The sequence below is a fragment of the Scophthalmus maximus genome, chromosome 11 (assembly GCF_022379125.1).
Source record: "Scophthalmus maximus strain ysfricsl-2021 chromosome 11, ASM2237912v1, whole genome shotgun sequence".
NCBI classification, from domain to species: Eukaryota; Metazoa; Chordata; class Actinopteri; order Pleuronectiformes; family Scophthalmidae; genus Scophthalmus; species Scophthalmus maximus.
This window is the reverse complement of record NC_061525.1, coordinates 20387501-20410724: the sequence shown is the minus strand read 5'-3', so window position 1 is coordinate 20410724 and position 23224 is coordinate 20387501. Positions and strand designations below refer to the sequence as shown.

General features: G+C 47.3%; 1 protein-coding gene across 4 annotated transcripts in view; it reads right to left on the bottom strand.

The window, feature by feature from the left end:
* The window catches only part of numbl (NUMB like endocytic adaptor protein), a 50249-nt gene that overhangs the window by 7631 nt on the left and 19394 nt on the right, over positions 1 to 23224 (bottom strand). Inside the window, exons 1-5 of one of the 4 annotated variants that reach the window (XM_035623406.2) lie at positions 19353 to 19668; positions 7542 to 7692; positions 5375 to 5449; positions 3740 to 3814; positions 1247 to 1387 (exon numbers count right to left, since the gene is read on the bottom strand). In XM_035623406.2, the coding sequence (XP_035479299.1) occupies positions 1247 to 1387; positions 3740 to 3814; positions 5375 to 5449; positions 7542 to 7692; positions 19353 to 19393 (483 nt within the window). In that variant the 5' untranslated portion in view covers positions 19394 to 19668. Of the gene's footprint in view, positions 1 to 1246; positions 1388 to 3739; positions 3815 to 5374; positions 5450 to 7541; positions 7693 to 8803; positions 8928 to 15299; positions 15427 to 19352; positions 19669 to 23224 lie in introns of those variants that run through there. The other 3 variants (XM_035623407.2, XM_035623405.2, XM_035623408.2) reach the window with 3 other exon arrangements.

The following is a 23224-nucleotide window of genomic DNA, read 5'->3' as shown; positions in this document are numbered from 1 at the left end:
TTTTTATGCTGTATGTGATCGTTCTTCATGACAAACTCAAAATCAAGGTCATAACATGTCACAGAAGCGATTACAGCGCAAATTCTTAACCTCAAATCTCTCCTGTTGTCAAACATCAACATGAGCTCCTGCCCTGTGCCCCTGAACGCAACTAATTCCAACCAGCTTTCCTCCTTCTACTTCCCCATCAGCCCCACCCACTGCCAACTGTCACGTTCCCGAGATATGGCGAGTGTGTGCCCTGAAAACAGAGAGACACAGAGATGGACAGATGACTCCAGGGGCTTCTGTCTAATCCTCACTCCTAATCCCCGCAGGTCTGTGCTACCCTCTCTTCCGTCCACATTAATAATCCAATTCTAGAGTCTAAGCCGATGAGACCACGATCGGGGTCGAAACCACAACATCATCCCAAGGACAGTTGAATAAAAATCAAAAGCTACGGAAAAGTCAGAAACGATGACTTCATTCCATTCATATCGTTAACCACAGCTGCACTTGCCGAATTATATTAAATTATACATGCAGGGCAGATTGTACTTGATGTTTGCGTGGGTTGAACATTTTAACTACGTCTGAAGCTGCTGAGTGTTATAATTAGCAATTATCTTGATTAACCGGTTAAAGTGTGATATATACAAAAGCAGGGACAAGATGAGGATTCCTGTTTTATTTTTTTGCCATTCTAAAACCTACAGCTTTTCATAATCTTATAAAAAACTGTAGAAAAATATCCTCACATTTCAGAAGCCTAACCACGAAGATATATTGGATAAATAATTGATTATTAAAATTATAGATAGTCATTTCATTTATCATCTTAACCACTTATAAATACCACACTGATTTAAAACAAACATACTTTTTTTTCTCTCTTCTTCTTTTGTTTATTTGTAAACAAGTAACATAAGTAAACAAAAATATCTTGGTTGGAAATTTTGGGGGGAAAAACAACAACAACTCCCAGTTCCTCTTCCAGGAGCAGGAAAACCTCATTCAAAATCCCAGTGACCTTAATTATATAAATAACTAGAAGAATGCAGCCTTGGAACCGCTGCCTGTGGTCCGCTCCTTTTGTTGAGATAAGAGCTTGGAGACGGATCTGATCTATTTTTGTTATTCGCTTGAACACCATTTCTCATAAACCACAATCTTAGAATATGGTAATCAGTCGAAGAAAGGCTGAATAAGAGATTGCACTGAGATTGCCCGTCCATCGAGATGGAAAGGTTCCTCGTCCTCTCACCGAGTCTTTCAGAGCCATGAAGCAGTGGCACATCCACCGTCTGGTGGTCCCGTCTCGGCAGATGTAGGAGAAGGCCTTGTCATAGTTCCGGTCCGGAGCGCAGAAGGACACCTTCTCTATGGTCTGGTCCACGATGAGGTCCTGGGAGAGCAGAAAGACACACAGAGGCTCAGAGAGAATCGGATGGAACGGCTCTTTACGGAGTTGTTTCCACAGGTGCTGTCGATTTGCAACAAATCACGTCTGACATTCTCCCCCACGTGGAGCACGACAAGCAACTAGACGATATCAGGCGGCATTTCTCTCCTGTGGGATCCTCTCCACACTCCTCCCGAGCTGCCGCCAGCGGTTCGCCAGCGGTTCGCCAGCGGTGGCGACGCCCCATCCGACGCACGACTCCACTCCGCTGCAAAAGGCCCTCGTGCCGTACCGTCGTCTTCACTTTTTCTGGATGTCATCTTATCTTTAATCAGGCAAGGAGCCACACCCACAATTTTAACTCTCGGATCAAGGACCAGTCCCTGATTTTCAACGAATGACCTATAAAAATGGATACAACCTGTCGAGGCTAAAATGGGAGTCGCCGATACAATAACGTCATCAACAATCCCCACTCGAGCCCTCGGTCGATAACATGACCCATGTGTGTGTGTGTGTGTGTTTTTAATGAGAGTATTTAATACTGAGGACACCAGGTTGGAGACTTGACAAATGCCTTTTAACCCAAGGAAAGTCTCTTCTCACTCGAGCCTATTTACACACCCGCCAGTGACAGAAAAGAAAGTGACTGCAGACTAACGACCCTGAGCCGTCAGCTCACCTCTGAGATATTTCCACTACTTGCTCTTCTTTCTACAAAAGGGTCATTCAGGCTGTCTCACTGTCTATAGACGCTATAGAGGAAACCAAGAGTGGGGGGGGGGGGCCCTCCTCCTTCTCTGTGCACATGAAAGGGGGCCCCCGGCTCACCTCTTCGACTCACAGAAAACCGAGAGAGAAGGAGAAAACAAGCGCCGAGAGGCAGAAGAAAGGGGAAGAAAGAGAGAGAGAGGTATTCACACACTCGTCCGTGCACTTCCTTCCTCTCTCCTCCAGTGTCGGCGACGAACAAAAGAGAGCGGGGAGAACGAGGATGGAGGGAGAGCGAGGGAGGACGAGGACGGGAAAGGAGGAGAAAGAGAAGGAGGGATGTGAGGGGGGAAAGAGGTGGAGGAATAACAGTCCATTCATTGTGCGCCAATTAGTGATTGAAGGGGGGATGCTGGTACTGAGGTGAGAGGCTGAGCCGAGGGCCGTGTGTGTGTGTGTGTGTGTGTGTGTGTGTTCCTCCTCACTGGTACAGTAAGTTACTCTGAGTTCAGTGAAAGACATAATACTGCATATTGATGTGTGGGAGCTGTGTGTGTGTGTGGGAAGGGGTGATCATGTCCTTGCATCCCTGAAAGGATGAATGCAGCACAGAAGCATGTGACTCGAGCCTCTCCGCCCCGGGCGCAGAAAAACCGCTGAACCGGGAAAAGAAAATTCTTTACCGTTTCTTTCTATCGATGCATCACGAAGGCCACGCAGAGCTCAAACACACACACACACACACATACACACACACACACACACACACACTAACCCGCGTGAGCTGTACACTCACAGACTGAAGGAAGACCTTTGAATAATGGCTGAGTGGGTGGTATCCAGTGAAAGGTTTGCTGATTCATACGTGAAGGCAGGAGCGTTATGGCTAACACCTAAGCAACATCAACTTTCCCTATGTTTGCTGGGGCTCTGTCTTTAAGCGCCATACCGACTCCTGAAAAAATATCTGGGGTTAAAAAGTTATGAAAGAAATTTAAAAGAACAATTTTAACCCAACAGGCGGTTACGTCTCGGCCAAGTCACTTGGAAACTGTGGCTGAAAATCCATGTTAGATAAATTGTTGCTGCTCCTCTGGGCCTGCTCTCTCTCTCCCTCTCTCTCTCCCTTTCTCCTCTCTTCTGTACGGCTCTTTATTCAGCTCCTCTTTCAACAGAACCACAGGAGGCCTCCCGAGCCGCCTGACACTCCCCAAGTGCACACGTGCGTCTGTGTTTACTTGATCCTCCCTCCCCCACTAGGCACCTTCAGCAAGCAACCGTGAGTCACATATGTCAGAACTCTAACCCCTCACCCCACACACGCACACACGCACAAGCTGGGACGCATCATGACGGTGGATGCATGGTATCTCCGTCCGCTGTCCGCCCTGAGGTGGTGTCATCATCCCACGGGGACAGAGAGAGGCTGTTGTGGGTTTTGAGGATGGAAAAAGTTTCCGCGTCTTGCGGCGGAATATGAGAATATATATAAAGTCAGAAGACATACACGTGACAGAGAGACGCCAAGCCAAGACCTGCAAACACTGTTTGAAGAGAAAATGAGTGTGAGACACAAATCTGCCCACCTCTTACTACGTTGCCGAGAGGGCGGTGAGGTTGACAAAGGAGAAATTGTTTTCTTACCTTAGTTTTTTCATCGACCACCCTGAGTCCATCGGCTGAAACCCACAGCAGTGCCTTCACCGTCTTCTTCCCACTCTGTAGGGACAGAAAATTCGAGAAGGTAAATCATTTATAACCGTAAGAGGCAAGTGGCCGTGTTGCATGGTGAATGCACTTCAGTCGTTTGCCCATTTTTCGCCGCCGGGTCCTCCCGGGTGGCTCTCGCAGAGGTGCCATCAACGAGCTATTATCACTGAAGGGGGCCTCTTCTGCTCCTTTTATCTGTTGGTCACGTAAGGCGATCATTACACCCTTACAAAGCAAATGAGGTAGCGGCGGGTTAAGAGCGGAACTGTGCCAGCTGGCCACTGGGAGTCATTTCTCCAGAGGAGGACACCGGGCAGAGCTCATAACACACTCAGCATGGACCCTGCTAAAAATACATGGGATGAAAAAAACAACTACTCCATGAGAGTGTGTGTGTGAGTGTGTGTGTGTGTGTGTGTGTGAATAAGGGAAACAAAGAGCCGGAGCACTGCAGGAAATGGCTTTGAAGCCTCCATTTTTGCATAATCCCACCAAGAGGAAGCGAGAGGGGACTGAGAGTGGAGGAGAGGAGACAAAAAGAGTAGCAGAAGGGAAAAGGGCTGGAGGATGGAGACGAAAGCTAAAAGAGGACGTGGAGGCGAAGGGCAGAATCAAAAGAAAAAGTTTTCAGCGCATGCAACTGCAGTGCGGAGAGAAAGATGGAAGGCGGTAAGCAAGAGCGTTGATCCAGCAGCGACAATGACAAGACAGGAACAAATGAAACAAAACGGACACTTGAATGAATGCCAGGAGGCGTTGGACTTTGATTCCGATCGTTTTAACAAGATTCCCCCCCTGAGATTTTCGGACAAAAGTGGAATCACGTTTAGACTGATTGTCCGTCGGATGCGGAAAATCCGCTACTCTGATTTTCATTTAATCGTCCAATTGGATCCTGATTGCATCTAGAAAAAAAAGCCATGGTGGAGCTGCAGATGTGAAGAAAGTGACGAAAGCCGAGTGTCTGTGTGTGTGTGTGTGTGTGTGTGGCAGCCTGTCACTGGTCAGTCTGTCACTCTGTTCACACGCTCCCTGTACCAGGACAGCTTCCCAAGGGGGGAAACTGTTTGTTGTGTTGTGTACGTGTACTTATACACGTGTGTGTGTGTGTGTGTGTCTGTGTGTGTGTGTCTTAGCCCAGATCTGATTTTCCGCTCTCTTGGGCGTAGCAGGATCAGACGGAGGACGACCGATGAGGAGACAGGCCGACAGATATGGAATGAGGCCCACCGGGGAGGGCAATGTGGGAGATTAAAGTGGTAAAGAAAAGAAAGAGTGTATTGACCGTGAACATGCATCTGTGTGTGTGTGTGTGTGTGTGTGTGTGTGTGTGTGTGTGTGTGTATTCCTTTAGTCGATACCTAGGTGCATGAGCTTTGCGCAACTGGGTTCTGACTGTAAAAAGCTCTTGCGAAGTATGTCGATCCTTGAGGTGAGTGTTTGTAACTGCCTGTACATTTTAAAAAAGGACCTCTAGTTCTGTAGCAGTAATGTGCGTGTGTGTGTGTGTGTGTGCGTGTGTGCGTGCATGTGTGTGTGTGTGTGTGTGCGTGTGTGTGAGATACATACAACTTTTAGCTTCTTCACCGCCTCCTCGCACACATGCATCCCCCTGGACTCCTCCACCTCCACCAACCCCAGGTACTGCAGAGAAAAGGAAAAGAGACATTAATAAGCCAGAACCAAACAGATGTTTGACGGTTATTGCATTTTTCTATTTCATTGTTCCGATGTTTTGAGAGAACACTCTAGAGACACGGAGACATAACAGCGACCCCAAAGCCCTCATTAGTCTTTATCAGTATTTCCTATAAGTGCTATGAAATTGACAGGCGAGGGGCTGCTAATAGGCATCCATACTGGATTTACAGCCGCATGTTGCTGCCGATAACGGGGGCGGGAGAGAGAGAGAGAGAGAGAGAGAAGAGGACGGGAGTCATTTATAGCGTCGCATCCCCTTTTGTTGGCTCTCCAGTGTCGTGCTCGGTGGCGTACGGAAAGCCAACGGGGACACAATTAACGCTGCAGGAGCCAAGTGTGAGGAGGAGAGAGGAGGCAGGGTTTGTAGGTGGGCACTGAGTTTTCGGGGAGATTGAAATACCTCGAGTGTGGTAGTTCTGGAAATGTACGAGAGATCGCCGCATACAAATGCTCTAGAAACTCTAAAAACTAGAAGCACATACTGTACCTCCGGCAAGGCCCAAAAGCCCCCCTGTGAAACCACATTTTAATCAGACTAGATCCAGATTTATATTACATTCATTTCATCAAGATCAACTAATTACTCTGTGGGAAATCGGTTACAATAAAGAGAAAATGAAATAAACACCCCATGACGCAATGTTAAAGAAAGTGATACATATTCCTGGATCCGCCCCTTTGTCCGGATCCACTGGCCCATGGCCCATCCGTCCATAAAGTGTTCGTTAAAAATCTGTTTAATAATCCTGCTGACGAACACACGAATCAACAAACGGGCGGGGGTGAAAACATGACCTCCTTAGCGGCGGTTATTATACTATTGGACGTAAACTGGGAAACCCAGCCACGGGCTACTACAGCCAACTGGCTGACTGGTTTACGAAAGACACTTCAAATCTGTTAGTAACCCAGTAGAATCGCAGTTTTCTTTTCTTCCGGTTCAGCCCAGCAGCTCTCGGAGAGGCATTAATACTGAATGACTCGTGAATACATCTGAAAAAACAGCAGAGAAGTGAGGAACACCGTAGCGAGGGGGGGAAATGGAAACAATGAAGACTCCCCTTCACGGTGAATCTCATCGCTCACTGTGCAGCATCACCATCAGGACCATTTTCCATGAGCCTGCCTCACAAGCACACTCAGCCTTTTCTTGCACCCACCTCTGCCTTTGTTCTCTTTCTCTGCCTCGTTTTTTCCTTTTTCTTCCGGTTCGGCCCATCCCGCCTTCTCGTTGCCTCTCTTATCCACTCCAACATCTCCCACTTTCCCATTTCATATCTCACAATGTCTCGCCGTCCCCTGCTGCGCGCCCTCCCCCCTCATCCCGTCATTTCCTGTGGTCTCCTTAATCCGTAACTCCACCTCGGTCGTCACCCCTCCCTCTCTGCCCCCCATCGCCGTCACCGCCATCGTCCGTCCGGCTCCTCAACAAATCACCTTGACTCTCAGCGACAGAGATGAGCGCAGGTTGTCGGTAAACTGGGCCATTAATAAGGCCTCTTCTGCATTTAGAGTCTCCAATGAACCCAACCCCCAATCTGCATGTCTTTGGAAGCTGGGGGAAAAAACAGCTAAGATGGCTTTATCTTATCAGGGCTTATTTTGATCTTTACCCGTGGACAAAGGCTTCACCAGCTTGCGGCTCGTCCTTTGGCACAGAGATGAGAAAAGTTGCACCGATTCCTCAACTTTCCCTCGGGTCGTACGAGTTGTAAACCAAGCATCCTAACGGCCTCGTCCTCACGCCGCCTTTTGAGTTCGCTCTTCGCCCATAGTGTCCGAGGACGAGGCGCTGAATAAATGAGGATCCATCCAGTGCACCGGTTATAGTTGATGTGAGTTATGGTGGACGTACGGTGGGCCAGGCCCCAACCCAGGAAACTTCCATTTACCGATAAGAGATTTATTTATTTGAGTCATAAGGAGGAAAGTTGATCTTGTCAGCCTGCCTTCTGACATTCATGAAACTTTTCCCCATAAAGGAAATATATGTTTTTACTGGTCACGAGTGGACCAGCACTCGACCAGAACTCACCCGGACGGCGAAGTTACATTTGCCCTTGCGCACAGCCTCCTCGTCGGCCTGCCACTGGTGCGGTCTGCTGGCCTCTGGCACGTAGGTGGGCTTCTTCCTCCGCAGGCTCTGACGAAGCTTGTTCATCTCCGGGGTCACGTGCTCCCTGGTACTGCGGCAGAGACACAAAAGGACCACAGGTCTCAAATAAAACTTTACTCAGCAACATTCGTTTTGCCTCTCAACTCACCAATGAGACTCGCAAAAGCTCATTAAACGCAGCAGCGCTCGGCTATAATTTGAAACAACTGGCAGCTGAGAGAGAGAGACACAGAAGATGCGTGGTCATGCAGGATTATGAAGTAGGATGGATTTTTTTATTGATCAGCTCAAGCTCGTTATGCAGTAATCATCCCTAACAAGGCGGTCGGTACGTGAGCGCCAGAAACACTTGACGCCATGACGCTCCAATGATTCATTCACAGAATTGAGGCTGTAAAATAAAAAAATTAAAAAGCACACAGGAAGAACGTGAACACAAAGCATAGAGCAATGCTTTCATCTCCCCAAGAAACATGAAGAATTCAGAGTGAATACTGATCGCACACACACACACACACACACACACACACACACACACACACACACACACACACACACACACACACACACACACACACACACACACACACACACACACACACACACACACACACACACACACACACACACACACACACACACACACACACACTCGTCCCTCTGCTACTTAATTAGACCGTTCAGCCCTCTGGCCTGTTTAGCGATGCTAATTTTCGAGCATAATGAAACATGACGCCATCAAAGCATGACCTGCTTAAATATGATAATTACTGTTTTCGTTCCTCCACACCCCTCCCTCCATGTGAGATGTGGCGAACAAAAACAAAACAAAAAAATAATAATCAACACAGATTCAATAGATTCAAAAACCCATCTCTCCTCTGCTCTGCCTCCTCCCTGCTCGTCAAGTCCGAGTTAACTGCACCTCCAGCTCCTCTACATCCTTCCAATCCTCTGAGCTTCAATTCTTAAATCCGCCATATTAAAAACACCAACCACTGCCAAGCTCACCAAGCAAATTAGACCAAAATACTTTTTTTAATACAGCAACAGTGAAAAACTGTCAAGAAATTAAAATCTGTGGAGGGAAGAAAGAAATATTTATGAAAAACGCAACTCCTCCATATGTCTTTTGGTTAATCTGGGTAAAAATGAACTATATGCGTTTATGATTTTCTTACCATCTGCTTGCTCCATAAATTGGCATCCGGGCTACAACAGGGTGTGAAACGACATAAATATTACACCTCAGACATGTAATATCCATATGTAAGGCTGTGTGCTCCGTCCTGAAGAGAGGAAACCTTCGCTCTGCTGCTCTACACACAGGTCAGCGTTTAAAAGCAAATATATATATATACACACACACATACACAGACTCGTCACTTCTCTTAATCACTGCTGTTGCTGGTAATTTGTGCCAAAGGCTTGTGTGCCGGAAGCGTGTGCAAACACACACACACACACACACACACACACACACACACACACACACACACACACACACACACACACACACACACACACACACACACACACACACACACACACACACACACACACACACACACACAGCTGTGTGTGTAATGCAGAGTATTCAAATGAAACAGCTCAAGTGACTCACTCATTCTCCTGGCGTGTGAGGCATGTGTCCACAGGCATGCCCCTCACACACACACACACACGCACGCACACGCGCACACACACACACACAAATACATACAGGCCCCATCTGCAGTGAGATCTGCACACATGTCGAGGTTTGTGCCAGTCATTACTGGGCAAAGCGCCAAATGACTGGCACCTGGTTGGCACCGGTACTACTGTGTGTGTGTGTGTGTGTGTGTGTGTGTTAATGGGTTAAAGCAAGCTGGTGTGTAACACCCCCACAAGGGAGGCAGAAGGGGGAGTTATGGGGGCAGGGTTGGGAAAGGAGGAGTGGGATGGGGGGAATACAAGATGCCCGCTACCTGCCCTCATATGGTTTTGGGGCCTCAGGAGAGGAGGAGCAGGAGTGAGGGAATAGGACTGGCATCTGATGCCAGGCCACGGTGGGAAAGACATGAAGCAATGTGAGCCGATGGCACGAGAACAAGAACAATATCATTGACCGAAGTGCAGGAACAAAGAAATGAGGTGAGAAAATGTGTCACCTGTGCCCACCGAGTTATTTTTTCTCCTAACAGAAAGTCATATAGCAAATTGGAAACACGTGGGGGACATCAAGGATGAGGACAAAAACAGACGGGCACATCAAGGAACCAATAGTAACACATGGTGCTCATTCTCATGGCAATAAAGTTTCCAAATATCGTTAAAATATGTGAGAGTAGATTCCGAGGAATCTTTGACACAGAATGCATCTGGAGAACGTTTCGAAATAAGAGGCGGTCACGTGGTTCGGTGCGAAGTTTAGAGGGAAAACAGACTCGGAAGATAAAGATTGTCTGCCTCTTTTAGACTTTTTTCCCGCGGCGCAGGATCAATAGAGTTGATCTTATCTATAGCGAAATACAATGTTGATTACAGAGTTTTCAGTTGCTGGTGGAGATGCTTACTGCGATTCCCCAAAATGTGAAACTATTCCTTTAATGGATTACGCACACAGCAAACCACTAACGTGTACAGAAATGTTCTCAATGCTAATGTGGAGGACAGCGTTTCTTTTCATTCGTTGTTTTGAGTTATTGTCCTCGCTCAGAAACACAGGCGATAAAAAACAACCCCACACGTGTGTCATTGGCGACAGGACGTTAAAATGTGACCCGAGTCAGACTGACGTGACAACGCCAGTGAAAACAACTGGTAGTAAACGCTCCTTGATGGAGTCTGCGCGGAGACACATTTTGGGTGGAGACGTTACCCAGCATGCAGCATGCACAGCCCTTTGCATAGTTGTGACTTCACCCCCGACACAACAAGAACCATCTGCGCGGAAATAATTAAAAAAAAATGACGAGAGAAATAAAAACAGGCCGAGTGGGAGGGGGGAGGTTTGGCGGTCGGGCCAAACATCAAAATACATCAAAATAAATCAACGGCAACGAATGGAATCCCGCTCTCGTCACAGGCCCACGCAAAACTCATAAGCACCTCAGCGTTAGACTACACAAACACGAGGCCCGCAGCCAAAACACACATAGTTGTTCCCGGTCCAGTGTTTGAGTTTCCGCAGCCAGCCGTTACAGAGGAGACGGCGGCAGGGACGGACGACTGACGATCGTACGGAGTTATGTCGTCGTTGGCTTTTTGAGTTCGTTCACCCAAGCTGACCTCCCTTCGTCTCCGCTTCCTGCGTCTCCTCTCCGCTCCGTTTCAAACAACGGACGCAGGAAGCGGGGCCTGAAGAGGCGACGGTCTGAATGTGGAAAAATTTAATTTTTGTTTTGTTTACTCGCGCGATTAATATCGCACAAGTTCAGTTGCATGTGTCCGACGTGTTACGAGGTTCAAAATGCCTTCATGTATCCACTTCATATAATCGGTGTTAGGACGGCATGAACTCATGTGCGCCCAGCTGGGTTTTGTGTGCGCACCAGATGTGAGTCTGATTGATATGTTTGGCACACTCCCTCCCTTTCACAGACACACACACACACGCTCACACACACACAGCGTTCCTCCCTGATCCAGATGTTCTGTGTTCTCAACAGCGGCTCAGAGATTTTCTGGCAAAATGGGACACACTCCTCCCTCACACTTCTTCTCAGCCAGATGCTTGCAAACACACCTCATACAAGGAGAATGGGACACACACACACACACACACACACACACACACACACACACACACACACACACACACACACACACACACACACACACACACACACACACACACACACACACACACACACACACACACACACACACACACACACACACACACACACACACACACACACTGTTGTGTCTCCATGACCACAACCTTAAACCATAACTACTACTTAGGAAAAGGTACGGTTACCTAAAACATGTCTTCACCTGAAAATGGAATGATTTACATGATGGGGGCTGATTGTGACACACACACACACACACACACACACACACACACACACACACACACACACACACACACACACACACACACACACACACACACACACACACACACACACACACACACACACACACACACACACACACACACACACACACAATGAGTCATTGCCACCCCGCATTACGGTAAGCCATATATCGGACACTCCGGAGAGACGGGGAGAGGTGGAGCATGAATGTGAAGCGCTGTGAAGTGTGTGTGTGTGTGTGTGTGTGTGCGGCAGGGGATTGGCTTGGCTTAGTCATCACTGAGCTGACCACTTTGTATGGACACAATGTACCTCTCTCTGTTTCCTCCTCTCAGCTCAGCTGAATTCAAGCGTCTTCTTGGCTGAACAACTTGAACAAGTCTGCTGGATTTTTTTTTCTTCTAACCAAAGTTTTCTGTGCAAATTCAGAGCTGCTGTAGTGCGAAAAACAATTCTTCAAAGGTCAGTATCGCAGCTACTGTAATTGTACAGTTTCAGGAGACTGAAGTCCAGTGTAAACAAGCCATGTGATTTATGATTGCATTTATACGTACAGGAGTTTGCAGCAAGCGCCACTGAATTCTTCTCCATCCACTTGAAAAAGTTGCAGAGATGTTATAGCAGCAGAAGCTCAACATGAAAACAACTGAGAGACAAAATCAGCTGCTGAACATATCGGAGCATTCATTAATGGTTAATATACAAGATCTTTATAGATCAGTCATGAGTCATTATTATGACGTACTTTGGGCTGTAGGTTGTTGACCATTTGACGATTTATGTTGATAACGATAGGATGTTTTATTAGAAAAAAAATATATATATAGATAAATAACTGCATTATAACCAAAAAGAAACCATGCCAAGCTAAGTGTTGAAGTTGTATTAAGTTGTAATTAACCACAAATAAAGATTAATTGTTAGGTTTTGGTAGAGCAAGGGGGACATAAATGTCCGGACTTTTCATGCACGCACACACACACACACACACACACACACACACACACACACACACACACACACACACACACACACACACACACACACACACACACACACACACACACACACACACACACACACACACACACACACACACACACACACACACACACACACACACACACACACACACACACTCACCACAGACTGAAAAGTGACCCAGTTTCGGGGCCCTGCAGACTTTAACTGACACTGAGTGACCCGGATTGGAAACCATGACTCTAGCCATCCAAAAAAAATCTCTCTGCCTCTTCCTCTTACACACACAGATAGTGACAGGTGGTGTGTGTGTGTGTGTGTGTGTGTGTGTGTGTGTGTGTGTGTGTGTGTGTGTGTGTGTGTGTGCGTAACCTTGTGCAAGCTTGTGATTAAAAAAAATAAAATAAGGGAGTGTGATTTATCGGACATAAACCAGGGCACTTGTGTTTAGACTGAAGGCTGCGTGACCCCGGACAGCGCGACCGTATACATTGCAGTGGTTTATGAGGCTGTGCAGGAGTGTGTGTTAATGAGTGTGTGTGAGTGTGTGCATGTGGATGAGACAGACACAGACAGACCGAGACAGAGACAGAGTGTGCTACGTCAGTTCAGTGCTCCGCCCTGGAAATATGGCACCATGAAGTTTCACCCCCGTTTTTATAGCATCAAATTATTAATTAAAACCAAACTTAGGGGGAAAAAATTAACACTTGGACACAAGAACTATCTACAATGACAGAAACTATATTTAGGAAAAATATAATTGAGTTGTACTTTTATCATTTAGTTTGGTCCATGTCCCATCCCCTAACATGGAGGGGGTGGGGCTTATGACCTACACTGCAGACGGCCACCAGCCAAAAGTGAAGCATCATCAAGATGACATGCGAGCCGTCGTGTTGTCCGTCTTTATGTACAGTCTATGTTCACATTCAATTTCAATCTGGTACAAGTACAGGGATCTGCGTCCGGAAAAACACAAGGCAGACCAAACCAAGTGTGGGGGTCGATATCATGTTCGGAAAACAAACACAATCTTACAAATGATTCTTTCACCGTATCAATAAGTCATTTCCACGGAAACAAAGAAGACGCATTGCAGCTGAAACTATTTGACTCTGAAAGGAGGAAACATAGCAGTGTGTGCACAGTCTCTTGCACCCTGTGCCGTCTGATCTGTGCACACAAGGAACATATATGCCCTTGGGTCCAGCAGCTATACAGTGAGCAAATATAAAGAAAACCAGAGCTTCTCTATGCGTCAGCACATAGAGAGCAGCGGAGCGCTGTACACACACAACAGTGTGTAGGAGGCCTGAGTGACAGTTTACACACTGATGGGCGTGGCAGGTGAAGCAGAACCAAATGTTTAACCATCAACCTGGCACCGACACACACACACACCTCGATAAAAAGCGGGTCAGAGGGTTCAAATATCTCTCAGTCATTGAAATTCAGGACCTGTCCACAATCCATAGTCTTTTTTTTGTCATGCAGTGCTCCTCACACTGGAGTTATACTGGTCAATATGACTCATAACATCATATAATATGGAGTAGGTTGGTACGTCCTTGAATGATTTCCCATACTTTAAAATGCATTATTTATGGAGTCGGTGCTGTGTGTACTGTCCATGTTCCTGCTGCAGTTGTCCAATCATTTCTGAAATTAGCCAAGGAAAAAAGAAGAACAGGGCAAAGGATGTGAAGACAGGAGAGATACAATCGCTGCCTCACTCCGTTGTCAACAGATTATTCACCAACCTGCCACACGGGGCAGCGGTGAAAAACTTCATCTATTTTTATTATCATGTCATGAAATGACACTGGGAAGTAATTTCCCGCTACATTGGACTCAGCGAGAATAAGGCCGCACATGTATCTTAACTGAGACGAGGACACTGAGAAACACACTGGGGGCTCATGATAACCAGAAGGAGCCGTTGAAATGTGACTTCATGAAGTGGATTCCACCTGGACTCAACCAATTCCCATAACACACATTCTCAGTTGGGCGATAGCTGATTATTTCTTTTGCAGCCATTTACTCTGCCGCGTACTGTACAGGCCATATTTTATCTTTCACCCCAGTCTACGAGCTGTGTAGGTTCTCATTACTGCCTGATGGGGGTAAGAGAGGAGAGCGAGCGGTGTGTCACAATGTCAACCGCAGACTGTAAATATATCAAATATATCTTGATATGGCCGCCGCCATGTCGCGCTCATTTGGAGCCAAAGTCTGGACAGTAGTGACAGCGGAGTGGAGCTGCGGTATCGATGGTCCCGCCGACACACGGCGGTCAATCTCGACTGTCACTCATGTATTTGATAAACACCAGCATGAAAAAAAACAACCTAAAATGGCAGAAACCGTCTCTGCAGCCAGCCACCGGGGAGGGGGGGGGGGGTCAAGATGAGCCGTCGTGTCGTCCATCTTTACTTACAGTCTATGACTCAGTCAACATGCTTGACAGATGCCAATTAGCGCGATCCTGTCCTTCCTCTGACCCTCTAACACAATATGATCTTTCAGCCTGGTTTCTGGGCAGCGCGAAGCATTACAGGAAGCTGCCGTAATGTAATTAGAGTGTGTGTGCGTGTGTGCGTGTGTGTGCGTGTGTGTGACTCAGGCGGCAATGCCGAGTGGGAATTCAGTGCATTGTCACATCAACAGGTGAATGCAGCTGGAGGAAGATGTTGTCATCGGAGCTTATTCACGATCAGCTCTGTCGCGGACACTTGGCTCTTCAATCGAAGCATGAAAGCGACTTTGTGACTTGTATATTGTTGCATGTTCATATTCATGCAGTTCATGTCTGAGGAGGAATAACAGGAACACTCCTGCAACCACTTGTTCTACAGGAGAAAAAGGAAACATCAAAAAAGAAACATTTTAAAGACGTGTTGGTGTATTTTATGATGTCCTAGGCTTTTATAATCTCAACCACTCACTCCAGTGCATATTTGGAGTTTTTTAAGAGCACACCCGATGTGTGAATAAATTGTTCCTTTTAGTGCTGTTCATGTCTGATGGAATGATAAACATTAGATCAACATCATAACCTTTTCTTTACAAGTGTTCAAACTGTTCTCTTTTACCCAACAGCTGGCTTTAACGGCTTAAAGATACTTAAAGGAGACGTTTGATGCTCTTTTAGTTTTCCCCTTTCCTGCTATATACATGTGGGGTTTTTTAAATTTTAATTATGAACCTGAAGCATGAGCAAAATATGTCTTCATCCAACTCAAGTTATTTCATGTTGTTTTACTTTGGTCATCGTTTCCATCAGTTATGAAAACACTGTACCCTCCAAAGTAATTGGTTACATGGTGAGTTTGACAGGACAAGAAGTACAAGAACGGACAAAAGAAACCAAGTAGTAAAAAGTTTGGGAAGAAATCTTGAAGTGTTAAAGTTGTTCTCAACATGTGCATTCTGAACCAGGTTAAAAGATAATGCGCATCACCGGCAGTAGTCAAATAGGGAAGGTTACAACAAGAAACTCTGAGGAACGTACATGTTTCCAATGCTGTATAGACGCATTTCATACTGTGCAGGCAGCAAATTGCCGTGAGCTCTGATAAAATTCAACATACACCGCTTCATCTCCACTTCACGGCTGTGATTCAACATGAGGGAGATGTAGAGGAACAATCGATGCCACTGGTCACGTGGCTGGATGAGGAGAGATCAGTCTGCAAAAAGCTGAAAAGCAGACTGATCTGCAATTAAAAATAATCTGCTTCCCAGTCTTTTTCCACAAATGGGATGGAGCTGGGAAATTTCAAATGACATCGCGTTAGAGAGAGAGAGAGAGAGCGTGAAGCCGGGGAGAGAGGAGAGACACGTGTGGGCTGGTGAACGCACACACACACACACACACACACACACACACACACACACTGCACTTCTGTCAACCTAACAGCAGAAGACTACACACACACACGCACACACACGCACACGCAGCTCCCACACCTATTATCCTCTTCCTCCAAGCTTATCGCAGTGCTATGTCGCAGGCGCTCCTGCCACTGTTTTCAGTTCCCACCCACACAAGTTAAGCCTGCAGAAGATTGCCTGTGTCTGCATGCATGCATGTGTGTGTGTGTGTGTGTGTGTGTGTGTGTGTGTGTTTGTATGCTTGTGTGTGTTTCTGCAGATTGACTTTCTCCTTCTCTTTCCATTTTTGTTTGTGTCCTGCATCATGATGCACGCATGCCTTCGTGCACATGCACGCACACACAAAGTCTGTGCATGCTCGAATGTGCTCGTACCTGTGTGTGTGTATGTTTGTGCATGTGCGTGTGTGTGTGTGTGTGTGTGCGTGTGTCTGAATGGGATCCAAGACACAATGGAGAGGCAGATTAACATAACAATATCCAAATCCGCCTCTGCCCTTGGAACAGCAGGCGAAGAGGGTGCCGACCACGGCAGCTCTGGGCGTGTTAGCGATCCTGTGTTCGCCTCTTCATCCGAGTGTATGGCATACAACTGTGTCAAAGCACGCCCGTGCCTGCATGCCAGAGTGTGCCGGCAACTGTGACAGGAAAAGTGTGTGTGTGTGTGTATGTGTGTGTGCGCGCGCGGGGGAAGCGAATCTGAACACAGTGCAGCCAGGCATGAAGTGGAGCAGTCTTGTCGATACGCTCCTGTATCATTTTGTCATTCCGTGTTCCCCACTTTGTATTTCCTCCTGTCGGTCTCCGCCACTGCCACAGGACCAGCTTCTCATCTGCACTACATTACCCCGGGAGCTTTCTCCATCATATCTTTCCGATCAAGAGCGTGATCTTTCATTTTGAGAGCATTAGGTCTTCTTCGTTTCACGTTCAGATTTTGCAATGCTTTCTCTCACAGCCCTGCCCTCCCCCCCTCTCTCTCTCTCTCTCTCTCTCTCTCTCTCTCTCTCTCAAATACTGTAGATCCACTCTTGCGTGCAAATTTGCTCTGCTCCTGCTCGAAAACTGTTTGTCTGCACGCTCAGATACGCCGCCGCGTGACAGTTGCCTTGTTGCTATAGTTTGAGGCCTTGTCCTTTGCGATCAGGCTGCGTCTGTGCACTCGCGAAAACTTCTGCAAGAAGGGATGGACGGAAGTTGAGAGGGCGAGGTTCTGAAATACAAACGTGAAATATAGAAATAATGCTCCTAAAATAAAAGCTATAACTCGCAATAGGAAAGAAACTACATACACTGAAATGACAGCAAAGTGTGGGGCACACTTTCATCGTGTCAGAGATGAGACTCTTAAACCAGATAGAAAATAGAATAACCTGAGTTTATTCCTGGCAGATTACAGAAACTTCTTTACGGGATCTGCTTTAAAACATCATCACATCATTAAAACTAAACAATTACACACGTGAAAGAGTACGAACTTCACGAAGCCGAGTGACATTCAAGACTCTGGGAAGTTTACTTGATTTAATTCAGAGACGCTGACCCCTCACACGGTCCAAAAGAAGCAGGGTTTCACCTCAGTGTCTGGGTTTCTGTGTGCTCACACACTCCCCTCTTCCAAGTTCTCACCCTTTCCCTCAATTTTCAATTTCACGTCCCTCCTCTCATCTCCTCCTTCCTGTTGAGCCTCCGACTCACCGTTCTTTCTGACTTGTCCTCGTTTCACCTATCAGCGTAGGCCCCTGGCCCCCTCGCTATTCTCACGTCGCTCTTTTTCTATTTTGCCAAGGCACACGAGAGCTGTCCTCCTCATTTATCTAATCATGACGACGGCAGAGAGAGAGAGAGAGAGGGAGGAAGAAAGTCAGAGAAAGGAGAGGAAGCGTTGAGCTCTGGAGGGAATTTGAGCGAGGCGGTCGCTCCCTTCAGCCTTTGAAGAGGCTGGGAAACACATGTCGTTTTCAGCTGTGTAAAAAAAAAAAGGAAGAAGAAAAAGGGTGCATCACAGGTGCTCTCTCTCTCTCTCACACACACACACACACACACACACACACACACACACACACACACACACACACACACACACACACACACACACACACACACACACACACACACACACACACACACACACACACACACACACACACACACACACACACACACACACACACACACACACACACACACTCTTTTTTGAATGTGAACACCCTCATATCGATACGTGCTCACGAAAACATGTGCAGAAACTAACACTATGCAAGAATCAATTTAGCAGGTTAAATCTCTTCCATATGGACATGGGGGCTAATGCATCTGCTAAGGCTATTATCCGCTATGAGCCCCGTGGATACAGGCTAGACGAGACCTATTGCCGGTTTGGCAGTGACTGAAAATACCACTGTAGCCAATCACCCAACAACAACGACAACAACAACAACAACAACGACAACAACAACACAGTTATCACTAAGACGACTACATATCTATTGGCCCTTCATGGAGCTCGCGGGTTCCTGCCTGGTTGAAAAGGGGTCAGCTTGACGGACAGAAAAAGACAGCCCAAGATGCCGATTGCTATGGTAACAACAGTCAACCCAGTTTGAAAGTTAAATACACCCAGGTGCACGCTCACACGCACAGACGCCAGAAGACACTGATGCAGCAACTGCCCGAACACCCCTGGAAGAGAATACGCCCACGTCTGCTGGATGCCATGTGCCAGTACCTAAACAAACACACACACACACACACACACACACACACACACACACACACACACACACACACACACAAAAGTTCACACCTGTTTGACTCACCTCAGCTCGATGGCCTCCCCCATCTCGCCACAAGAACTCATCTCGCACAGGAACGACAGCGGAGAGAGAGGAGATGAGAACGAGCTGAGAGGAAGAGAACTCCCTCAGACCAGCGGCCACGGCAACAACAACAGAACACGAGAGAGAGAGAGAGAGAGAGAGACGAGGGAGGAGATGAGAGGAGCGAGAGAGCATGTGATGATGTTGCGTTTGAGAACGAGGGACGGAGAGAGGAGAGGGAATGCCGAGCGAGAGAGAGAGAGAGAGAGAGAGAGAACCACACCTCTTCTTAAAGGATTAACTTGGAGAAAGGAGCCCTGACACATTTGCGAAAACACACACACACACACACACACACACACACACACACACACACACACACACACACACACACACACACACACACACACACACACACACACACACACACACACACACACACACACACACACACACACACACACACACACACACACACACACACACACACACACACACAGAGAGTGATGCACCCAAACACAATCAAACTGCCCACGACCCTCCTGCAGGACGAGCGTCTGATGCCACAGATGCACGCAAACAAGTGCCGTACGTGCACACGCACATACATACGCAGCTGCGCTAAAAATAAAGACTAAATCAATGTTTGATGCTCCAAATCCATGGGAGTGGGGCAAGAAGAGAGTGGGAGGATAGTAGGAGTGAGAGAGGGGGAGAGTAACGGAGAGAAAGAGAAAAGGGGAGGGGTGATTACAGCGAGTCATGGCGGGTGGTGACACAGTTTCCTTTGCTCTCCATCTGCTGTGGGCGCACTGGTCAAGAGTGCACTGGGGGAGAGGGCGAGGAGCTGAGGCCCGGAGCCAGGGGGCCCGGAGCGAGGGCCCGGAGCCAGGGCTGGAGGATGTGATCAACCTGAGGGCTGGATTCTCATCCTGGTGTTGTGTTTCCACAGGGGCGTTGCTGCTGGTACATGAGGGAGCAGCACTGGACGCAGAAGGGCAGCCGGCAGGCAGCGTTCCCAAAAGATGATTAGGTTGTGCTTTAATTCTTTCTGCGAAATAATGAAAAACCCACAGACGGCACCGCAACAAGCTCCTTGCAAAGCCGGAGAACATTAGATCATCTGGACGTTTTTCAGGGATATCTTTTTTTCTGGGAAAATAATAACCTGACCCTCGCCGTTATTCAGTTTATAGTTATCGTAAAAGTGGTTTAAAGGTTTGTTCACAAGGAGGTTTGTGGGACAAGCTGATGTGAGGCAGCCGATGCCCCTCTGCCCTTTCTCACTGGAAATCACTGCACGACCTACTATGCAAATGGAGACCATGGACATTTCACAAGTTTGCTGACACTTGGCGAAGTGTTGCATCAAAGCCACCTCAGGAGATGGAAGGACAGAGGTTGAAGGTCGTGCAGACATAGGAACCAGGGATGAAGGTCGGGTTTAAGACCAGGCTGGGATTTGGATAAAGTGCAAACCAAGGGCAACTCCAAGAATTGGCCAATCAAATACGTATGAACAGACACTTCATGGTGCATTACTCGGTAACGGGGAAGCCTTAATTCTTCCGTCGACAACAACAAAGGATATTTATTGCAGATGCAGAATTACTGCTGCAGTAAGATTCCTCTTCACAACACTATAAACCTCCGTGCAGAGTTATGGCGTTCATAAGCCTTCGACCTCTTGGATCGGTATCTCAAAGAAGCAGAATCTGTTGGCGGTCGGGCTGGAACCTCACCGTGCACCTTATTTACACCCCGACACTCCAGTGCATCTTGGGTTATCCAATCACAGGGGTACACAACTTGAAGTAGAGGTACGTATTAGGTATGTACATTTGCCTGGACGTCTTCGAAAGGGGCTTCATGTGAGAACACAAAGGTCGGCAAATGTCAGAATACAACAGGAAGATCTCAGAAGAGGTCACAGTGAGCGAGTGGACGTTGAGTTGAGGACTGTAAATAACAACGGTGCTTTCCGTAGCGCAAGTATCTTCATGTCCCGCCTCCTGTGCGATCTACCCAGACCCTACAGGATGTTTTCGTGCTCTTGCGGACGTGTCTGACTCGGACAGTCTCCTACATTGTGTAGTATGAACGCGTAATTGCCCCTAACTCAAATAAAGGCCTGGCCAGTCACAGTCCATTTGGCTTAATGCATGATGACTTGGGAGATTGCATCTCATGTTAGAACCAGATAACATCAAACTCCAGCTGCGCGGCTCTGAGCTCCACCGTGCGTTCTCCCCGCTAAGCAGCAATGTAGCTCAGTTACCGCACCGGTAGAATCCGATGCGAGCGGGGAAACGGAATCCGGTCGGGATGACTTTTCAGACACCTTCCTGATGTCAGGCCAAGTGTGACTTTCAGTCTGCGCTCCAGGATCAACATGGGCAGCCTGAACTGAGGCCGAGCCTGCAGACACTGTGGCTCAGTGCAGGGTCGTGTGTGTGTGTGTGTGTGTGTGTGTGTGTGTGTGTGTGTGTGTGTGTGTGTGTGTGTGTGTGTGTGTGTGTGTGTGTGTGTGTGTGTGTCAATGCTATCGCTCGCTCTTCTCGCACATTCCTGGCCGTCCGCGGTGCCAGAGTTCATCCCCGTAAAGCCGTTTAACCTCCGACACCCAGAGCCCAGAGATCAACAGTGGCTCCGGCTTTGTTCACGTGTCCGTGCGTTACAGACGCAGCATTCTGGGTATTTGTTGCTGCCCGGCGGCGTTCAGCGGCAGCTCTCACTGTGCTCGTTGTGTCAGTTGTCTCTTGATGGCAGACGAGACATTCAATGCTCACCGGCATCCTGCTTCTGATGTACATAAAGCTCATAGACTTGCCTTAATTACAAAAAAAAGAGAATAAATACATACGCACCACAAACAAATGAGGACATTTAACCCCATGCTGCTACTGCAAAGATCTGTACACCATAGACAATCTGAAAACACTTTCGGGTGTAAGCATGTCAGGCTAATACAAACAGACCTGGGGCGCAGATAGAAAGCTGTGAGGATGATCAAGAGATCTTTTCCTGGTTGTGTGCTGTCCTGCCTGTTATGACATTTTTTGACAGTACAGGGACCATTCAAATCCACGGCTTGCACTGAAATACAACCTCATGCTACACACTCGCCCCATTATTGTCTCATGGTTCGTTTTTTTTGTTGTTGTTGAATTGTTCAGAAGGTGCACGGCATCAGCCACACGTGATATTTACAAAAACAGATAAAGCCCAGACACAAATGTCACTGTGGCACAAAGGTTGCCGGTCAGTTGCTCTGTAAATCCGATGTCAGGGTTGTGGGACATTTGGTGTATCTCCACTGAATCTCTGCTTTGGTTTTTATTTGACAGCAAGAAAATATACATATTTTTTTAACGTGACCACATCCGTGTTACAGAATGGATTGGGTGTGCGATTGATGAAAATGTGAAAGGTGATACAAAGACATCTTGTATTAAAAAAGGTAAAAACCACAAGCGTTCATCATTTCTAGCTCCACTTTCTCTCCTCTCATTTGCACTGTATGCCAAAAGACTCTGTTCGTTGTGAACTCGTCCTCCTCCTCTTTTCTTTTTCACTCCTCCAGGAGTGAGATGCACAGGCCGAGAGAAGAATGGAGCGAGAAAGAAAAAGGATCTAAAAATAAGTGGAAGACAAAGCCACAGAGGAACGAAGAAGGGAGCCAGAATCTTTAACTAATCAGAGTGAAGGCGCTGATCATAACTGTAAATCAGTAGTGCTGTATTGTACAGCAATATATACATGTTGTGTGTGTGTGTGCGTGTGTGCAAACATCTGCTCGTGCATGCGTTTTCATCTGCCCAAGTGTGTATTGTCAGTCCACTTGGGCAGACGCCAACATGAGCCGTTTAAAG